Source organism: Coregonus clupeaformis, chromosome 18 (assembly GCF_020615455.1).
Source record: "Coregonus clupeaformis isolate EN_2021a chromosome 18, ASM2061545v1, whole genome shotgun sequence".
Lineage (NCBI taxonomy): Eukaryota > Metazoa > Chordata > Actinopteri > Salmoniformes > Salmonidae > Coregonus > Coregonus clupeaformis.
This window is the reverse complement of record NC_059209.1, coordinates 12,129,545-12,146,391: the sequence shown is the minus strand read 5'-3', so window position 1 is coordinate 12,146,391 and position 16,847 is coordinate 12,129,545. Positions and strand designations below refer to the sequence as shown.

At 43.3% G+C, this 16,847-nt stretch overlaps 2 protein-coding genes across 3 annotated transcripts in view; one reads left to right on the top strand and one right to left on the bottom strand.

Annotated features, from left to right (window-relative positions):
• LOC121587479 (phosphatidylinositol 4-kinase alpha-like) overlaps window positions 1-16,847 on the bottom strand; it is a 104,451-nt gene that overhangs the window by 36,154 nt on the left and 51,450 nt on the right. For both annotated transcript variants that reach the window (XM_041904449.2, XM_045226780.1), the window contains 12 exons: window positions 14,429-14,561; window positions 13,550-13,645; window positions 13,138-13,321; window positions 12,755-12,858; window positions 12,461-12,632; window positions 12,321-12,371; window positions 4,706-4,951; window positions 4,376-4,509; window positions 2,362-2,444; window positions 2,189-2,259; window positions 1,843-1,967; window positions 104-185 (listed from right to left, as the gene is read on the bottom strand). In XM_041904449.2, the coding sequence (XP_041760383.2) occupies window positions 104-185; window positions 1,843-1,967; window positions 2,189-2,259; window positions 2,362-2,444; window positions 4,376-4,509; window positions 4,706-4,951; window positions 12,321-12,371; window positions 12,461-12,632; window positions 12,755-12,858; window positions 13,138-13,321; window positions 13,550-13,645; window positions 14,429-14,561 (1,481 nt within the window). The remainder of the gene's footprint in view (window positions 1-103; window positions 186-1,842; window positions 1,968-2,188; window positions 2,260-2,361; window positions 2,445-4,375; window positions 4,510-4,705; window positions 4,952-12,320; window positions 12,372-12,460; window positions 12,633-12,754; window positions 12,859-13,137; window positions 13,322-13,549; window positions 13,646-14,428; window positions 14,562-16,847) is intronic.
• Window positions 5,412-9,336, top strand: serpind1 (serpin peptidase inhibitor, clade D (heparin cofactor), member 1). The gene is made up of 7 exons (XM_041904450.2): window positions 5,412-5,512; window positions 5,965-6,252; window positions 6,476-7,119; window positions 7,342-7,490; window positions 7,714-7,838; window positions 8,209-8,353; window positions 8,546-9,336. The coding sequence occupies exons 2-7, from the start codon at window positions 5,966-5,968 to the stop codon at window positions 8,735-8,737; spliced, it is 1,542 nt and encodes a 513-aa protein (XP_041760384.1). The 5' UTR covers window positions 5,412-5,512; window position 5,965; the 3' UTR covers window positions 8,738-9,336.

The following is a 16,847-nucleotide window of genomic DNA, read 5'->3' as shown; positions in this document are numbered from 1 at the left end:
TATAGTGCACTATATAGGGAATAGGTTGCCTTTTGGGACGAAAACAGAAACTAATCGCTAGCCCCCTTCCCCAAGACATTGACCAGATCATGGCACTACTTACAGCACTGAGAGACAGAGAGAGAGTCTGTAGGATGTCCAACATGGTCTTCAACACGCGCCCACTCCACAGCAGGTGGGGGAATCTGAGAGAATGAACGATAATTGAATGCATTTAACAAGAGTGGGAATTGTAGACCTAAGACTATGTCCAGCAGCCATCCTACCCTATACCCCTTTACTGGCTCACTGAAACTAAGGAGGGTTGGGCCAGGCAGACAAATGGACGGGAGACCAGTGCCCCTATTCATAAAGCATCTCAGAGTATGAGTGCTGATTTCTGATAATTTGTAAAATGTTTTATTAGAATGAATGGACTAGGAGGACCTGATTCTAGATCAACACTCCTACTCTGAGACACTATATGCACACAGGGTAAGACTTGTAGACTGGTATGGTTGAAAGAGGTATTTTTTTGGACATTGAAGCTAAAACTTAATTTGGCTCTTTACTCCAGCATTTTTGATTTGAGATCAAATGTTTTATATGAGGCGACAGTATAGAAGGTCACCTTGTATTTGTTTTAATGTTTAGAAATGAGAGTACCTTATGTACAGTTTAAGTCGGAAGTTTACATACACCTTAGCCAAATACATTTAAACTCTGTTTTTCACAATTCCTGACATTTAATCCTAGTAAAGATTCCCTATCTTAGGTCAGTTAGGATCACCACTTTATTTTAAGAATGTGAAATGTCAGAATAATAGTAGAGAGAATTATTTCTTTCAGTTTTTTTTTTCTTTCATCACATTCCCAGTGGGTCAGAAGTTTACATACACTCAATTAGTATTTGATAGCATTGCCTTTAAATTGTTTAACTTGGGTCAAACGTTCCGGGTAGCCTTCCACAAGCTTTCCACAATAAGTTGGGTGAATTTTGGCCCATTCCTCCTGACAGAGCTGGTGTAACTGAGTCAGGTTTATAGGCCTCCTTGCTCGCACACGCTTTTTCAGTTCTGCCCACAAATGTTCTATAGGATTGAGGTCAGGACTTTGTGATGGCCACTCCAATACCTTGACTTTGTTGTCCTTAAGCCATTTTGCCACAACTTTGGAAGTATGCTTGGGGTCATTGTCCATTTGGAAGACCCATTTGCAACCAAGCTTTAATTTCCTGACTGATGTCTTGAGATGTTGCTTCAATATATCCACATTATTTTTCTTCCTCATGATGCCATCTATTTTGCGAAGTGCACCAGTCCCTCCTGCAGCAACGCACCCCCACAGCATGATGCTGCTACCCCCGTGCTTCACGGTTGGGTTGGTGTTCTTCGGCTTGCAAGCATACCCCTTTTTCCTCCAAACATAACAATGGTCATTATGGCCAAACAGCAAAGAGGCACTGAGTTTGAAGGTAGGCCTTGAAATACATCCACAGGTACACCTCCAATTGACTCAAATTATGTCAATTAGCCTATCAGAAGCTTCTAAAGCCATGACATCATTTTCTGGAATGTTCCAAGCTGTTTAAAGGCACAGTCAACTTAGTGTATGTAAACTTCTGACCCACTGGAATTGTGATACAGTGAATTATAAGTGAAATAATCTGTCTGTAAACAATTGTTGGAAAAATTACTTGTGTCATGCACAAAGTAGATGTCCTAACCGACTTCCCTAAACTATAGTTTGTTAACAAGATATTTGTGGAGTGGTTGAAAAACGAGTTTTAATGACTCCAATCTAAGTGTATGTAAACTTCCGACTTCAACTGTATATGTAGGAAGTTAAGTGAGCCCTACTTACGTTTCAGCCAATCCAGAGAGGTATTTATCGGCCACTCGGCGGATCCTCTTGTGGGTGTGGTTAAAGTTGACCAATAAGAACTGGGCGTGACGTTCCAACTCCTCCTCGTGTTCTTTGGTCTTGGGCTGAGAGAGTTTTCAATCAATAAAAATGTAGTTTCTTTGAGATTCATTGGCACAAGCGTAGGTTTGTACCATTTGGTACCTGTTACCAATGGTGTTGAATTATTTGAGGTAAGTACCAGAAAGTATCAATTTCTTAGTAAATACCATGTAAATACCACTTTAAACAGGGAGGTAAAATAAAGCATAACCAAAGCAGCATGTGTGATTAAGAGCACGCCTACCTTCTCAGCCATCATTTGTAGGAAGACATTGAAGATTTTATCACCAACACAGATCACACACTGCATCATACCTGATGAGACGTTGAATCAGAAACAGAAAAAAAAAATACATAAATACAACCAATATACAACATTACAACGCAGTTCAAACGCAGATACAACGTTACGCCCACCAGATTTGTCCTTCTGGATGGCTTTGTCCTCAAAGTACCGGAACATCACCTGGAATATGTCTGCGTCGTTAGAACGCAACATCCTGAGACAGAACGAGAGAGAGAGCGAGAACAGTATGAGTCCCCTAATGTTGGGGAATATAAACCAGGAGTGCATAAATAGGTGCTGCTCCAACCTCAAGTGCTGTATGTATCAAGTGTCCCACAGTGGGAGTGCTGATCTAGGCTCAGGTCCTTGCTTTTCCATACAATCAATGCGTATAATGATCCAAAAGCCAAAACTGATCCCAAATCAGCACTCCTACTCTGAGACGCTTGATACATACAGTGGGGAAAAAAAGTATTTAGTCAGCCACCAATTGTGCAAGCTCTCCCACTTAAAAAGATGAGAGGCCTGTAATTTTCATCATAGGTACACGTCAACTATGACAGACAAATTGAGAAGAAAAAAATCCCCAAAATCACATTGTAGGATTTTTTATGAATTTATTTGCAAATTATGGTGGAAAATAAGTATTTGGTCACCTACAAACAAGCAAGATTTCTGGCTCTCACAGACCTGTAACTTCTTCTTTAAGAGGCTCCTCTGTCCTCCACTCGATACCTGTATTAATGGCACCTGTTTGAACTTGTTATCAGTATAAAAGACACCTGTCCACAACCTCACAGTCACACTCCAAACTCCACTATGGCCAAGACCAAAGAGCTGTCAAAGGACACCAGAAACTAAATTGTAGACCTGCACCAGGCTGGGAAGACTGAATCTGCAATAGGTAAGCAGCTTGGTTTGAAGAAATCAACTGTGGGAGCAATTATTAGGAAATGGAAGACATACAAGACCACTGATAATCTCCCTCGATCTGGGGCTCCACGCAAGATCTCACCCCGTGGGGTCAAAATGATCACAAGAACGGTGAGCAAAAATCCCAGAACCACACGGGGGGACCTAGTGAATGACCTGCAGAGAGCTGGACCTAAGTAACAAAGCCTACCATCAGTAACACACTACGCCGCCAGGGACTCAAATCCTGCAGTGCCAGACGTGTCCCCCTGCTTAAGCCAGTACATGTCCAGGCCCGTCTGAAGTTTGCTAGAGTGCATTTGGATGATCCAGAAGAGGATTGGGAGAATGTCATATGGTCAGATGAAACCAAAATAGAACTTTTTGGTAAAAACTCAACTCGGTCGTGTTTGGAGGACAAAGAATGCTGAGTTGCATCCAAAGAACACCATACCTACTGTGAAGCATGGGGGGTGGAAACATCATGCTTTGGGGCTGTTTTTCTGCAAAGGGACCAGGACGACTGATCCGTGTAAAGGAAAGAATGAATGGGGCCATGTATCGTGAGATTTTGAGTGAAAACCTCCTTCCATCAGCAAGGGCATTGAAGATGAAACGTGGCTGGGTCTTTCAGCATGACAATGATCCCAAACACACCGCCCGGGCAACAAAGGAGTGGCTTCGTAAGAAGCATTTCAAGGTCCTGGAGTGGCCTAGCCAGTCTCCAGATCTCAACCCCATAGAAAATCTTTGGAGGGGAGTTGAAAGTCCGTGTTGCCCAGCGACAGCCCCAAAACATCACTGCTCTAGAGGAGATCTGGATGGAGGAATGGGCCAAAATACCAGCAACAGTGTGTGAAAACCTTGTGAAGACTTACAGAAAACGTTTGACCTGTGTCATTGCCAACAAAGGGTATATAACAAAGTATTGAGAAACTTTTGTTATTGACCAAATACTTATTTTCCACCATAATTTGCAAATAAATTCATTAAAAATCCTACAATGTGATTTTCTGGAAAAAAATTCTCAATTTGTCTGTCATAGTTGACGTGTACCTATGATGAAAATTACAGGCCTCTCTCATCTTTTTAAGTGGGAGAACTTGCACAATTGGTGGCTGACTAAATACTTTTTTTCCCCACTGTATGGGCCCTGGTCTGTATACAGACAGCATGTAGGTGGACATGGGTAATAGAGCAGCAGCAGGTATAGATATATAGGGGGTAGCTCACCTCATGTACTCCAGCCTGTAGACAGACAGTAGGTACGTCGACATGGCAAAGTCTAGTTTGTTGATGAGAGCAGATCCTTCAGGGGAGGGGTCCAACAGGTTGATGATGGTGGATCGCAGATCACTCAGCTCAGCCTGCACGACAGACAGACAGGTAGTAATACTTACAGGAAGAGGGACAACTAGGTACAGGATGGGGACAGATAGAGTTAGACTTGGACAAGTAGAGTTCCAATAAAGATACAGGTGGCATTATTTAGGTTAGGTGAATTGATCACCTGACTGTGTTGTTCTTTGTGTGTGTGTCTGTGTGTCTGTGTTTTGTGTGTACCGGTGTGACTGTGTCATTCTTCAGGGCAGAGTTGTACTGTAGTTCGGAGCGGAGTGGTTCACCGCTAGGGAAAGTCAGGAGAGGAGACTTGGTGGCGATCTCACACACTCCCTCATACCACTCCTCTGGCCATAGACCCGAGCCCTCCACGGCAAAGCCCATGACCACAGAGTACAGCCAGAAGTCCCTGAAAAGCTTTTGAAGGCGGGGCTTAGCCTCAATGATTGGCGGCATCCGTCTGGTCAGCTGTAAAGGGAGAGAAAGATGTTTTAAATTGTATACTTTATTCAGACACCTGGAAACAGAGGGGGGACAGGAAAGTGGGAGCACAGTAGGAAGGGTGGACGCAAATATAATGTGACCATAGGCTTTGCACAACAGATGACAGAGGGAGAGACAGAGATTGAAAACCATCAAGGCTAGTGAATCTGGATTGCAATGGCATTCTAAAATCTAAAATAACAATGCATGGGCATGTCATAACCATAAAAAAAACTATTCCACAAAATAGCACATTTTTACAATATTGATGATGTAGCACTTAAAACTGTGTAACCAATAATAATCTAAACATGGCAGTGAAACAGTATTTGATGTCGGCTTCCATGTTATTGACATCAATTGGATAAATGGACAAACAAGTTTAAAAAAAGACAGATACAGTGGGGACTTTGTGCCCATTGTTGTTTGATCTGGGTTATTTGTTCAGGAAGAGGACATCAAAGTTCAGTTTGGTATTTCTGCTCTTTCTTCAGTGTTGCAAACAGACCAAACACACAAGTTCCAGCCACCACAGAGAAAGCACAGGTAAGCCATTTTAGTCCCCTACTGTCGTCAAACCTACCAAGATATTGACTATCGTTGTCGTGTTCATGCTTAAACTATTTATTAACTGAAAACTTCCTTTGAAATTGAGCAGAAAAGTTCGTGAGATTTGAACTGCTGAATAAAATTACCTATAGGAAAGGGTGTTAATAAAGTGTTAATTTAAGTCTAATAACAAGTTTGGATGTTCTTTGCTGTATGGAGAAACTGTTGTCTTCGGTATTCAGCCAAAAGAAGGCAAAGCATGTTGATATTGACCATGGCTATTTGTGCTTGATAAATGCCTTAGGTCAGTATTTCCCAAAATGGTGGGTCGTGGATGATTCCTGTTGTGTCGTGGCTTAAGACTCAGTCCTGACTAGAAACACTGGTGGCTTCTAGTCAGGTGGTTTGTTCTAGATTAATAAATGCCTTCTATGTCATGTCGGTGTAAGGATGTGGGTCGTCACGGTCATCGCTGTGTCCTGTCTCCTCGTCGGTACCTCTCTGGCCGGGGTCAAGGACCTGGGCTCTCACTTCAGCTTCTATGACCAGAGTCCGACCCCAAATACTAAGCCAGACCCACGAGGTCTTGGCCAGGGTGGAGCTCTGGACATGGAGAACATTCCTCTGGAGTTCCACAAAGAGAACACTGTGACCAACGATCTGCCCCTGGAAGGCTACGAGGACGAAGACTACATTGACTTTGACAAGATCCTGGCCGAAGGGGGGGATGACTACAGGTGGGTGATATACATTGTACTCATCCTCTAACAATGTCAAGTGATTTGAGCACTGGGAAGCTCTGTAGACATGCTCTGTAGACATCCATTGATTGAAGTGGCACAGTTGGCTGGAGCATGGTGCATGCTTGTGGGTTTGATTCCACAATTACAGAGTGTTGACTGTGTAAATCATTTTGGAATAAAAACTTCTGCTAGTTTCATAATATTTATATTATTACAGTGAAGGGGATACAATTGATGAGATCGCAACTCCCGCTCCAGATATCGACATCTTCGCTGAACCCTCAGACCCAAAGACACGGCGAGCCAGACTCCTACGCCTATTCCACGGCCGCTCGCGCCTCCAACGAATCAATTTGGTCAACGCCCACTTTGGTTTTAAACTCTACCGTAGCCTTCGGAACGAAGTCAATCAGACCGACAACATTCTGCTGGCGCCCGCCGGAATCTCCATCGCCATGGGAATGATGTCACTGGGAGCGGGGCCCAGAACACATGCGCAGCTTTACCGGACGCTGGGATTTGCCGAATTCGTCAACGCCAGCCATCACTACGACAACGTTACCGTACACAAGCTGTTCCGGAAGATTACGCACAGACTCTTCCGACGGAACTTCGGATACACATTGCGATCCGTTAATGACCTGTACGTGAAAAAAGAGGTGGCGGTGGAACCAAGTTTCCGGGCAAATACCAAGGCATACTATTTTGCGGAGCCCCAGTCGGTGGACTTCGGGGACAAGGCGTTTCTGGACAAGGCCAACTGGCGCATCTCGAAGCTGACCAAAGGACTGATCAAAGAACCACTGAAGAGTGTGGACCCCAATATGGTGCTGATGCTACTCAACTACCTCTATTTTAAAGGTATGTACAACATCAGAGAAATAAGCCTCAACTATGCCATTTCTATGGACCAAGGTTCAAGTATCTTTCTGTCTAGCCTCAGATTAGATTTTAAAGTTGATATATTATGGGCTATATTACATTTCCATTACATTTTAACGACCAGCTTCAAATCCTCTCTTTGTAAACCAGTTGAGAAACAACTTCTTGACACAAGCCAGTCGATCTCACCCACACAAACAGGTACATGGCAGCAGAAATTCCCAAAGGAGATGACTCACTACCGGAACTTCCGTGTGAATGAGAAGACAAATGTTCGAGTGCCAATGATGCAGAACAAAGGGAACTACCTGGCGGCTGCAGACCACGAACTACAGTGTGACATCTTACAGGTGGGTGGTAGACATTTAGTTGGGGGAAGTGGGTTAGAAAATAAAGAAGATTTAGTGCACTGCGATATAGGCCTACGGTATGCTTCCAAGTCAGATGATGCCCCTAAAGGATCAAAAGTTGCTGTGAAACAATGTTCTAGCCTTTCCAATGTAAAGACATTTGAAAACTGGAAAAGCACTATTGTAGTCTACATGAATCAAACCATGATTATTGCTATTCTAGCTACCATACGCCGGGAACATCAGCATGCTCATCGCCCTGCCCAGGAAGATCTCTGGCATGAGGAACCTGGAGCAAGAGATCTCCCCCACTGTGGTCAACAAGTGGCTAAGTAACATGACCAACAGGTGAGACCATATTATGACCACACCTGGTCACACCTGAACTACAGTTCAGAACATAATGACCACACCTGGTCACACCTGTCCAAAAGGTAAGAAAACATGATTGACGGACAGGCAGACTTGATAAAAGACATGAGCACACATGACCATACAAGACAATAGGTGACCACTCCTGACAATACTTGACCGGCAAGTGAGCAGACCTGGCCCCCAGGTAAGAACAACTGACTACACAAGGTGAACAGGAAAGAACACAGGTAAGATTACCACTAGGTTAGAGTATAGGGCCAAAACATAACTAACAAATGATCGGAGTTATGGGATAAGAGATATGGGTCTAAAATATTATATTCTGTATTGGTTTCTCCCACAGGACGCGTGAGGTTGTGTTTCCCAAGTTTAAGCTGGAGCAGAGTTATGACCTGATAGACAACCTGAAGGAGATGGGCCTCACAGACCTGTTTGAGGAGAAGGGCGACTTCACTGGGATGACTTCCGAGAAGATCACTATTAACTGGGTAAATCTACCTTCTAGAGTAGAGTCCCACCTGACAAGTGCCACCATTTTCACTTTAATTTACTCTATGCTAATAACATCAATACACCATCAAAGTCAAATAAGTTTTGGCTATCTAATAATGTTTAAATATGACTGGGTCAAGACAAGGTTCTGAACTATGTTCTCTTTCTTTTTCTCCCCTCCCCACCAGTTGAAGCACCAGGGGACGATCACCGTGAACGAGGAGGGGACAGAGGCTGCGGCTCTGACCCAAGTGGGCTTCATGCCCCTCTCCTCCCAGATCCGCTTCATCATCGACCGTCCCTTCCTCTTCCTCATCTACGAGCACCGCACAGACTGCCTTGTGTTCATGGGCCGCGTGGTCGACCCCTCACAGAGCTAAAAGCTTGGTAACGCTGTATCTTATAGGGATAGTTCACCCAAATTATACATTTACATATTGGTTTCTTTACCCTGTAAGCAGTCTATGGACAGAAATCCACGTTTTGGTTTTGTTTACCTGGCCACTAATTAATGTCCTTTTCCAGCAAGCATCTACCCAAAGTAGGAAGCCATTTCAAGAATATTTGCCTTTTAACCAATCCTGCTGATCCTACAATGGGACTCCTAACCGGTGTCTGAGGGAGAGGTCAGTTAGGAGTGTTTGTTATTTGCTGTCTGTTAATGTTCCATCTCTCCCTATATTTACAGTGGAGGCTGTTCGACTAGAAACTCTGATAATTTATCGCCGTGACCACATTGATGCAATGTTGTGACTGCTTTGGCTAATCAAGAAACATTTTAGAGAAAATAAATTAGTCCATTTGACCATGACTTAAAAAGATTGGACATTTTGTAAAATTTTTTTTGTTTAGATGTTCTGAAGTGTATGTGAAGTTCTGTCTAGAAGGTTAGCTAAAATGATATGCAAAACCATTAAGAGACGTTTGAAAATACTTTTGTGTTGTATGACATACATTAAAGGGGCTTTACAAGTTAAAATACCAGCGCAAAACATGTTTTCTTGTGTGTGTGTGTGTGTGTGTGTGTGTGTGTGTGTGTGTGTGTGTGTGTGTGTGTGTGTGTGTGTGTGTCACGTTGTGTTTGTGTCTGTGTCTGTTTGTGGACCACTCAACAACAACAAAAAATCTGCAATATAAAAAACTAATCTAAATCAAGATACAGAAATCTTACAAATACAGTCAGCTTTCCAATAAATGGGGGGGCACACTGCCTGCCCTGCCCTCCAGGATATCTACAGCACCCGGTGTTACAATAAGGCCACGAAGATCATCAAGGACCACATCTAAGGCTGTTGAGGTAACAGTATTACCATTTTTTACATTTTAGTCATTTAGCAGATGCTTTTATCCAGAGCGACTTACAGTTAGTGAGTGCATACATTTTCATACTGGCCCCCCGTGGGAAACAAACCCACAACCCTGGCGCTGCAAGCGCCATGCTCTACCAACTGAGATACAGGGGACTCACCACACCGACAGTGACTGTTGAGTCATGGTAATCTCCTCTTATGCACTCTGGACATGTTTTTGGTAGTATCCAACTTGTTAAAGACCATCAGGTCCTAATGGCCTGGTACTCGATAGTTCCTCTAACCACTCTGACATACAGTACCAGTCAAAAGTTTAGACATGCCTACTCATTTAAGGGTTTTTCTTTATTTTTCTAATAGTGAAAACATCAAAACTATGAAATAACACATATGGAATCATGTAGTAACCAAAAAAGTGTTAAACAAATCAAAATATATTTTATATTTGAGATTCTTCAAATAGCCACCCTTTGCCTTGATGACAGCTTTGCACACTCTTGGCATTCTCTCAACCAGCTTCATGAGGAATGCTTTTCCAACAGTCTTGAAGGAGTTCCCACATATGCTGAGCACTTGTTGGCTGCTTTTCCTTCACTCTGCTGTCCAACTCATCCCAAACCATCTCAATTGGGTTGAGGTCGGGGGATTGTGGAGGCCAGGTCATCTGATGCAGCACTCCATCACTCTCCTTCTTGGTCAAATAGCCCTTACACAGCCTGGAGGTGTGTTGGGTCATTGTCCTGTTGAAAAACAAATGATAGTCCCACGAAGCGCAAACCAGATGGGATGGCGTATTGCTGCAGAATTCTGTGGTAGCCATGCTGGTTAAGTGTGCCTTGAAATCAAAATAGGTGTCACCAGCAAAGCACCCCCACACCATCACACCTCCTCCTACATGCTTCACGGTGGGAACCACACATGCAGAGATCATCCGTTGACCTACTCTGCGTCTCACAAAGACACTGTGGTTGGAACCAGAAATCTCAAATTTGGACTCATCAGACCAAAGGACAGATTCCCACCGGTCTAATGTCCATTGCTCGTGTTTCTTGGCACAAGCAAGTCTCTTCTTATTATTGGTGTCCTTTAGTAGTGGTTTCTTTGCAGCAATTCGACCACGAAGGCCTGATTCACGTAGTCTCCTCTGAACAGCTGATGTTGAGATGTGTCTGTTACTTGAACTCTGTGAAGCATTTACTTGGGTTGCAATCTGAGGTGCAGTTAACTCTAATGAACGTATCCTCTGCAGCAGAGGTAACTCTGGGTCTTCCTTTCCTGTGACAGTCCTCATGACAGCCAGTTCCATCATAGCGCTTGATGGTTTTGCTACCATGCAAATAACCATTTCACTGTACCGTTTACACCTTCTGTAGAGACCCATCCACTTAGCAAGATGTGGCTGGGGGTTATAGCATTTCTTTCACATGACCCATCAATTTAGTGTGTCTGGGTAAGCATCATCTAATATTTATAAAATATTTGTATCTGGACACTTTCTGTTTTTGATATTGCTACTATGCAAATATGCAAGTAACCATTTCACTGTACCATTTACACCTTCTGTATCTTGTGCATGTGACAAATCAACTTTTTATTTTGTGTTTACCAGAAATGGTAATGTGAAGAACAACATGACCTGCACCAAAGTCAGATATAGCCCAAAGACTAGATAAAGTGTATTTCTACCTGGAGTTTTTCCTTATTGTAGGCTACTACTTTTAGTCTTAATCTTTGATTGTTTACTACACCACTCACTCTGTTTAGCACATGGCCTCACATGTGAATCCTAAAGAGATGGGAATGGGTGTAGACAAAGAAGAGCTCTCCAGTAGTAAGTTTATCAACTTTCAAAGCAGAATTACTTTCCAATTGTTCCTCAACTGCAGTTTATGATATACCATTGTCTAGCTCTGAGTCTCTACTTTTATCCAATGTAAAAAAACACCATTTCAAATGTTGCTACATAAGACCAAATCGAGGCATTGAGTCACATGTTAAATTCAGGCTGTAACACAACAAAATGTGGAAAAAGTCAAGGTGTGTAATTACTTTCTGACATTGTTCGTTCTAATATTTCTAATTTCCTTTCTTTGGATTTTTTGGATTTGGGTATATTGTTTTGTATTGTTAAATATTACTGCACTGTTGGAGCTAGGAACATAAGCATTTCGCTACACCCGCGATAACATCTTCTAAATATGTGTACGTGACCAATAACATTTTATTTTATTTGATAAAGGGTGAAAACTAAAAGTATTGCTAACACCAGCATCTCTATATCCTTGACTGTGTAGTCACTTGGGTCACGCCTCAGCCAGGCTTGAAAACAAAAGCTCCAAGATAAAAACCCAGTGACATATTTTGCAAGTAGAGTAAATATTTGTTGGCAGAGTTAAACTAACTAGATAGAGCTCAGATCTATTCGGGTTGGTATGTGATACCATCAGATCCATCACACACACACACACACACACACACACACACACACACACACACACACACACGTCCTTTCCTTTTAAGTGCTTTAGTTCAGCTACTCACACAATTTTGATGCCTATCTGACTACCAATGAGTGATTGGAGTGCCAATGGTTCAAGTCAGGAAATCAGGTAAAATGGGAAGACACTTTGAACAGACAGCATAAGGTACTTACCACAGCGATGACTGGGATAAGGACCCCAAGGTTGCCTGCACTGCTGGATGCCTAGAGGAGGGAGCAGGGAAAGTCACTCTAAGACACTGTTGTTATTAGTGCACATGCGTGTATGTCTGGGTGCATGGGCGTCCGTGTACCTTCAACGCAGGGCCCTTGTCTGAGGCCCTCTCGCTGGCTCTCTTGCCCTCCAGTCCCAGCTGGACAAACAGCTCCAGCAGATTGACCATTAGCTCATCGATAAGTAGCTCCCCCTGTTGGAGGTTGACCGCGATATTGGCCAGAGCATTGATCACAGCCAGGGAGCAGTGTCTGCAGTATACACAAACACCACACACACAACTTTGTCATTTCAATACTTCATGAAAGATAACATCATATGTAGCCCTTTTGACACCCATGATGGTATTTGTAGTCCTGGAGGAAAACCCCACCTGTATCCATGGTCTCTGTAGTCCTTAGTGGCGGAGTACACCACTGAGCTGGCTTTCACACTGATCTGCTGGAACAGGTTCCAAACTTCCTGGTAGATGTATTGCTGAGGAGAGAGAGAGAGGCACAGAGAGAGGGGGGAGGTGAATTTAGATCTTCCTCAAATCATATCAAATCAAATGTTATTCGTCACATACACATATTTAGCAGATGTTATTGCAGGTGAAGTGAAATGCTTGGGGTCAGACATAACGAAAAATGCATTTCAGACAAAAATACTTTACAATTTCAATACAATTTACAATATATTTTATAGAAAATGGGGTGAATTCACTGAGGGGGGAATACGTTTGCGTGTGAGTGTGTGCGTGCGTGGACAACTCACATTGCCTGTGATGACCATGCAGCCCAGTTGGTCTATGATGAGCACATCGAGCTGGGAGGGCGGCTGGCAGAACTTCTGCTGCAGGATCTGCAGGATGGGCTCCATGACTCGGGGAGTGTCCCTCAGAGCCACCGCGATGTGACCCAGTGCCCTGATGGTGTGGTCCGGGATCAGGTGGGCCTCTCTGGGAGAAAGAGAAAGACACCAGATTGATCAGAGTGGATGTCAATCATTCATGGGTAGTGTTATCATTAGTAAAAGGGGGCGAGAGAGACACTGGATTGGTTAGAGTGGCTGTCAATCATGGGTAGTAGAGGTATCACTAGTAAAAGGGGCAATAAGGGGTCTCGTCATCATACCCCCATCATTATCATCATCATGTTAAAATAGAAAACACACAAATGTGTCTTACTTGTCATTCTCCTGGGAGATGTAGAGACGGTTGGACAGGCTGGCCAGGAAAGCCTCTACAATGACTGGGTCCATAGTCAACCCTGCCTTCAAACACCTGAGATAGAGAGGGAGTTAGGTTGTTAATGCTATTAGTCTTCGACGGAAGGGTGCCTGGCCTCCCAGATGTATGTGGGCACTACAGGGTCAAGTTTCCCCTAGATACAAGATCAGTGTCTAGGGGCAACTTCACCCTACGCCTATGTGGTGTTAGCTTCTGAACAAACAGAGTAAAAACTCAAACGGATGACTAGGAAAAGCTCAAACCAAGTTTATTCACCCACTGGGTCAAACAGCTGCAAAGACAAGTTTACACAAGCACATATATTTATACCCTACTACTAGGCGGAGTCAACTCCTTGCACATCTAGACAGCCAATACATCTCTGTTGCTAGGCAGGAACTTAATTGGTTCCTCTCACTGGTGTAGTCATGGCCCTGCCTCAAGCTAGAACCTTCGTGGGGGCGTGGAAATATGTGTGTGAGGGATAGGACTGTTCCTTCTCACTTCATCTGACCTGACCTCGGGCCGAATTCCTCTCTCCTCCCTAATCCACAGCTGTCCTACCTTATCAGTGACTGAAACCAGATTGTTGCCCTTTGCCTCCCTCCTTAGGAGACATGAGATTTAACAATACCATATTTTGACAGAATGTAAACTTTCTCACTCAGTAACTTTCCATACACCTAGTTCTTATCCACCCTCCATTGACCCCAACATGTACATTCCTTATACATGTAAAGTAATTAATAAGTTCTAGTATGGTAACATGAATGAGTATATTTTAAGCTAGAATCACACAGTGGGTAAGATGTTTGAGTGCACCGTGTGTGTGTATACCTGCAGATGTTGTTGATGGAGATGTCCCGGAGCTGTTCATACATGGATGGCTGGTCCTTCCTGTGAGACAGGATGTTGAAGGTGGACTGAGAATGCTCATTGGTCACGTTGATCCTGATCTCTGCCGCCGCCGCTTTGAGATAGAGAGAGAGACAGAGAGAGACAGAGAGAGACAGAGAGAGAGAGAGAGAGAGAGAGAGAGAGAGAGAGAGAGAGAGAGAGAGAGAGGTCGTGAGCAGATGAGCTCCTGAATTTATAGTTTGATAAACTTGGATTTTTCCACAAGGACATATACAGGATACTACCCTCCACAACATAACCTTCACTCCAAATCAAAACTCCAAACCTACAACCTTATTTTGGACAAAATTACCTGGAAAGATTCCTACTACCAAAGATTCTAATTCACAAGGGCTATACAGCAAATGCTCTGGCAAACCAACGACCAGCAAAAGAAGCACAACAGAAACCTGAAAATACCATCCAACCTGGAAATAAGTGAGTAATATTTAGTCTGAAACTACTTTTAAAGCCAAGAAGAAAAATACATTACAATAATTAATTAAATTGTATTAATTAAAGGACTGAATGCTATGTTAAGGCTACCAAGCTTACTAGGACAGAACAGATCTGGCTGCAACTTCAATTAGCACTGAGGTGTGAAGTGAGGTTTCAAAGCCCTTGAGCCCAACAATGGCAGGATAGTTTCACAGCCTCCCCCACCCAAATGCAGAGGCCTTTGAAGCCTCCTCCCTGTAATTACAATACAGTACCCCCTGGATGTAAAATATTTGAAGGCACGGAAAGAGTACAAAGAGAAGCTCCTCGTGGACAAGCCAGAGACACTTTTTGCTGACTGCTGCAAAAATGGGAACGTAATCAACTTAATCTTCCACACAGACCATCCCCTGGCATGGCGCAGTGCTATGAGGAGGGGGGGTCAGTCGCTAAGTCAGCCAATGTCAACTGTACAAGTCTGGAACAGTATTGGTACAGGACAACCCAAAAAAGTTTCAGCTGTACAGAAAGACTAATGTGAAGGTCAAATTACAGAGGAGGAACTTTTTGATGCAATTAAAGCCTTTAAGTCCGGGAAAACTCTAGGGCTGGATGGCATACCAGTGGAGGTATCATTTACATTTAAGTCATTTAGCAGACGCTCTTATCCAGAGCGACTTACATACCAAACTTTTTTTTATATATACTCAGAGGACCGTTATTAGCATGTTTTAATCACTCCTATGTACACTACCAGTCAAAAGGTTGGACACACCTACTCATTTAAGGGTTTTTCTTTATTTTTACAGGTGTGTCTTCTTAAAAGTTAATTTGTGGAATTTATTTCCTTCTTAATTGGTTTGAGCCAATCAGTTGTGTTGTGACAAGGTAGGGGGGTATACAAAATATAGCCCTATTTTGAAAAAAGACCAAGTCCATCATTACTTTAAGACATGAAGGTCAGTCAATACAGAACATTTCAAGTACTTTTAAAGTTTATTTAAGTGCAGTCGCAAAAACCATCAAGCGCTATGATGAAACTGGCTCTCATGAGGACCGCCACAGGAAAGGAAGACCCAGAGTTACTTCTGCTGCAGAGGATAAGTTCATTAGATTTACCAGCCTCAGAAATTGCAGTCCAAATAAATGCTTCACAGAGTTCAAGATACATCTCAACATCAACTGTTAAGAGGGGACTGTGTGAATCATGGTCGAATTGCTGCAAAGAAACCACTACTAAAGGACACCAATAATAAGAAGAGACCTACTTGGGCCAAAAAACACGAGCAATGGACATTAGACCGGTGGAAATCCAAATTGGAAATTTTTGGTTCAAACCGCCGTGTCTTTGTGAGACGCGGTGTTGGTGAACGGATGATCTCTGCATGTGTATTTCCCACCATAAAGCATGGAGGAGGAGGTGTTATGGTGTGGGGGTGCTTTTCTGGTGACAATGTCGGTGATTTATTTAGAATTCAAGGCACGCTTAACCAGCATGGCTACCACAGCATTCTGCATCGATACGCCATCCCATCTGGTTTGGGCTTAGTGGGACTATCATTTGTTTTTCAACAGGACAATGACCCATTACACCTCCAGGCTGTGTAAGGGCTATTTTACCAAGTAGGAGAGCGATGGAGTGCTGCATCAGATGACCTGGCCTCCACAATCCCCCGACCTCAACCCAATTGAGATGGTTTGAGATGAGTCGGATGGCAGAGTGAAGGAAAAGCAGCCAACAAGTGCTCAGCATATGTGGGAACTCCTTCAAGACTGTTGGAAAAGCATTCCAGGTGAAGCTGGTTGAGAGAATGCCAAGAGTGTGCAAAGCTGTCATCAAGGCAAAGGGTGGCTACTTTGAAGAATCTCAAATATAAAATATATTTTGATTTGTTTAACACGTTTTTGGTTACTACATGAT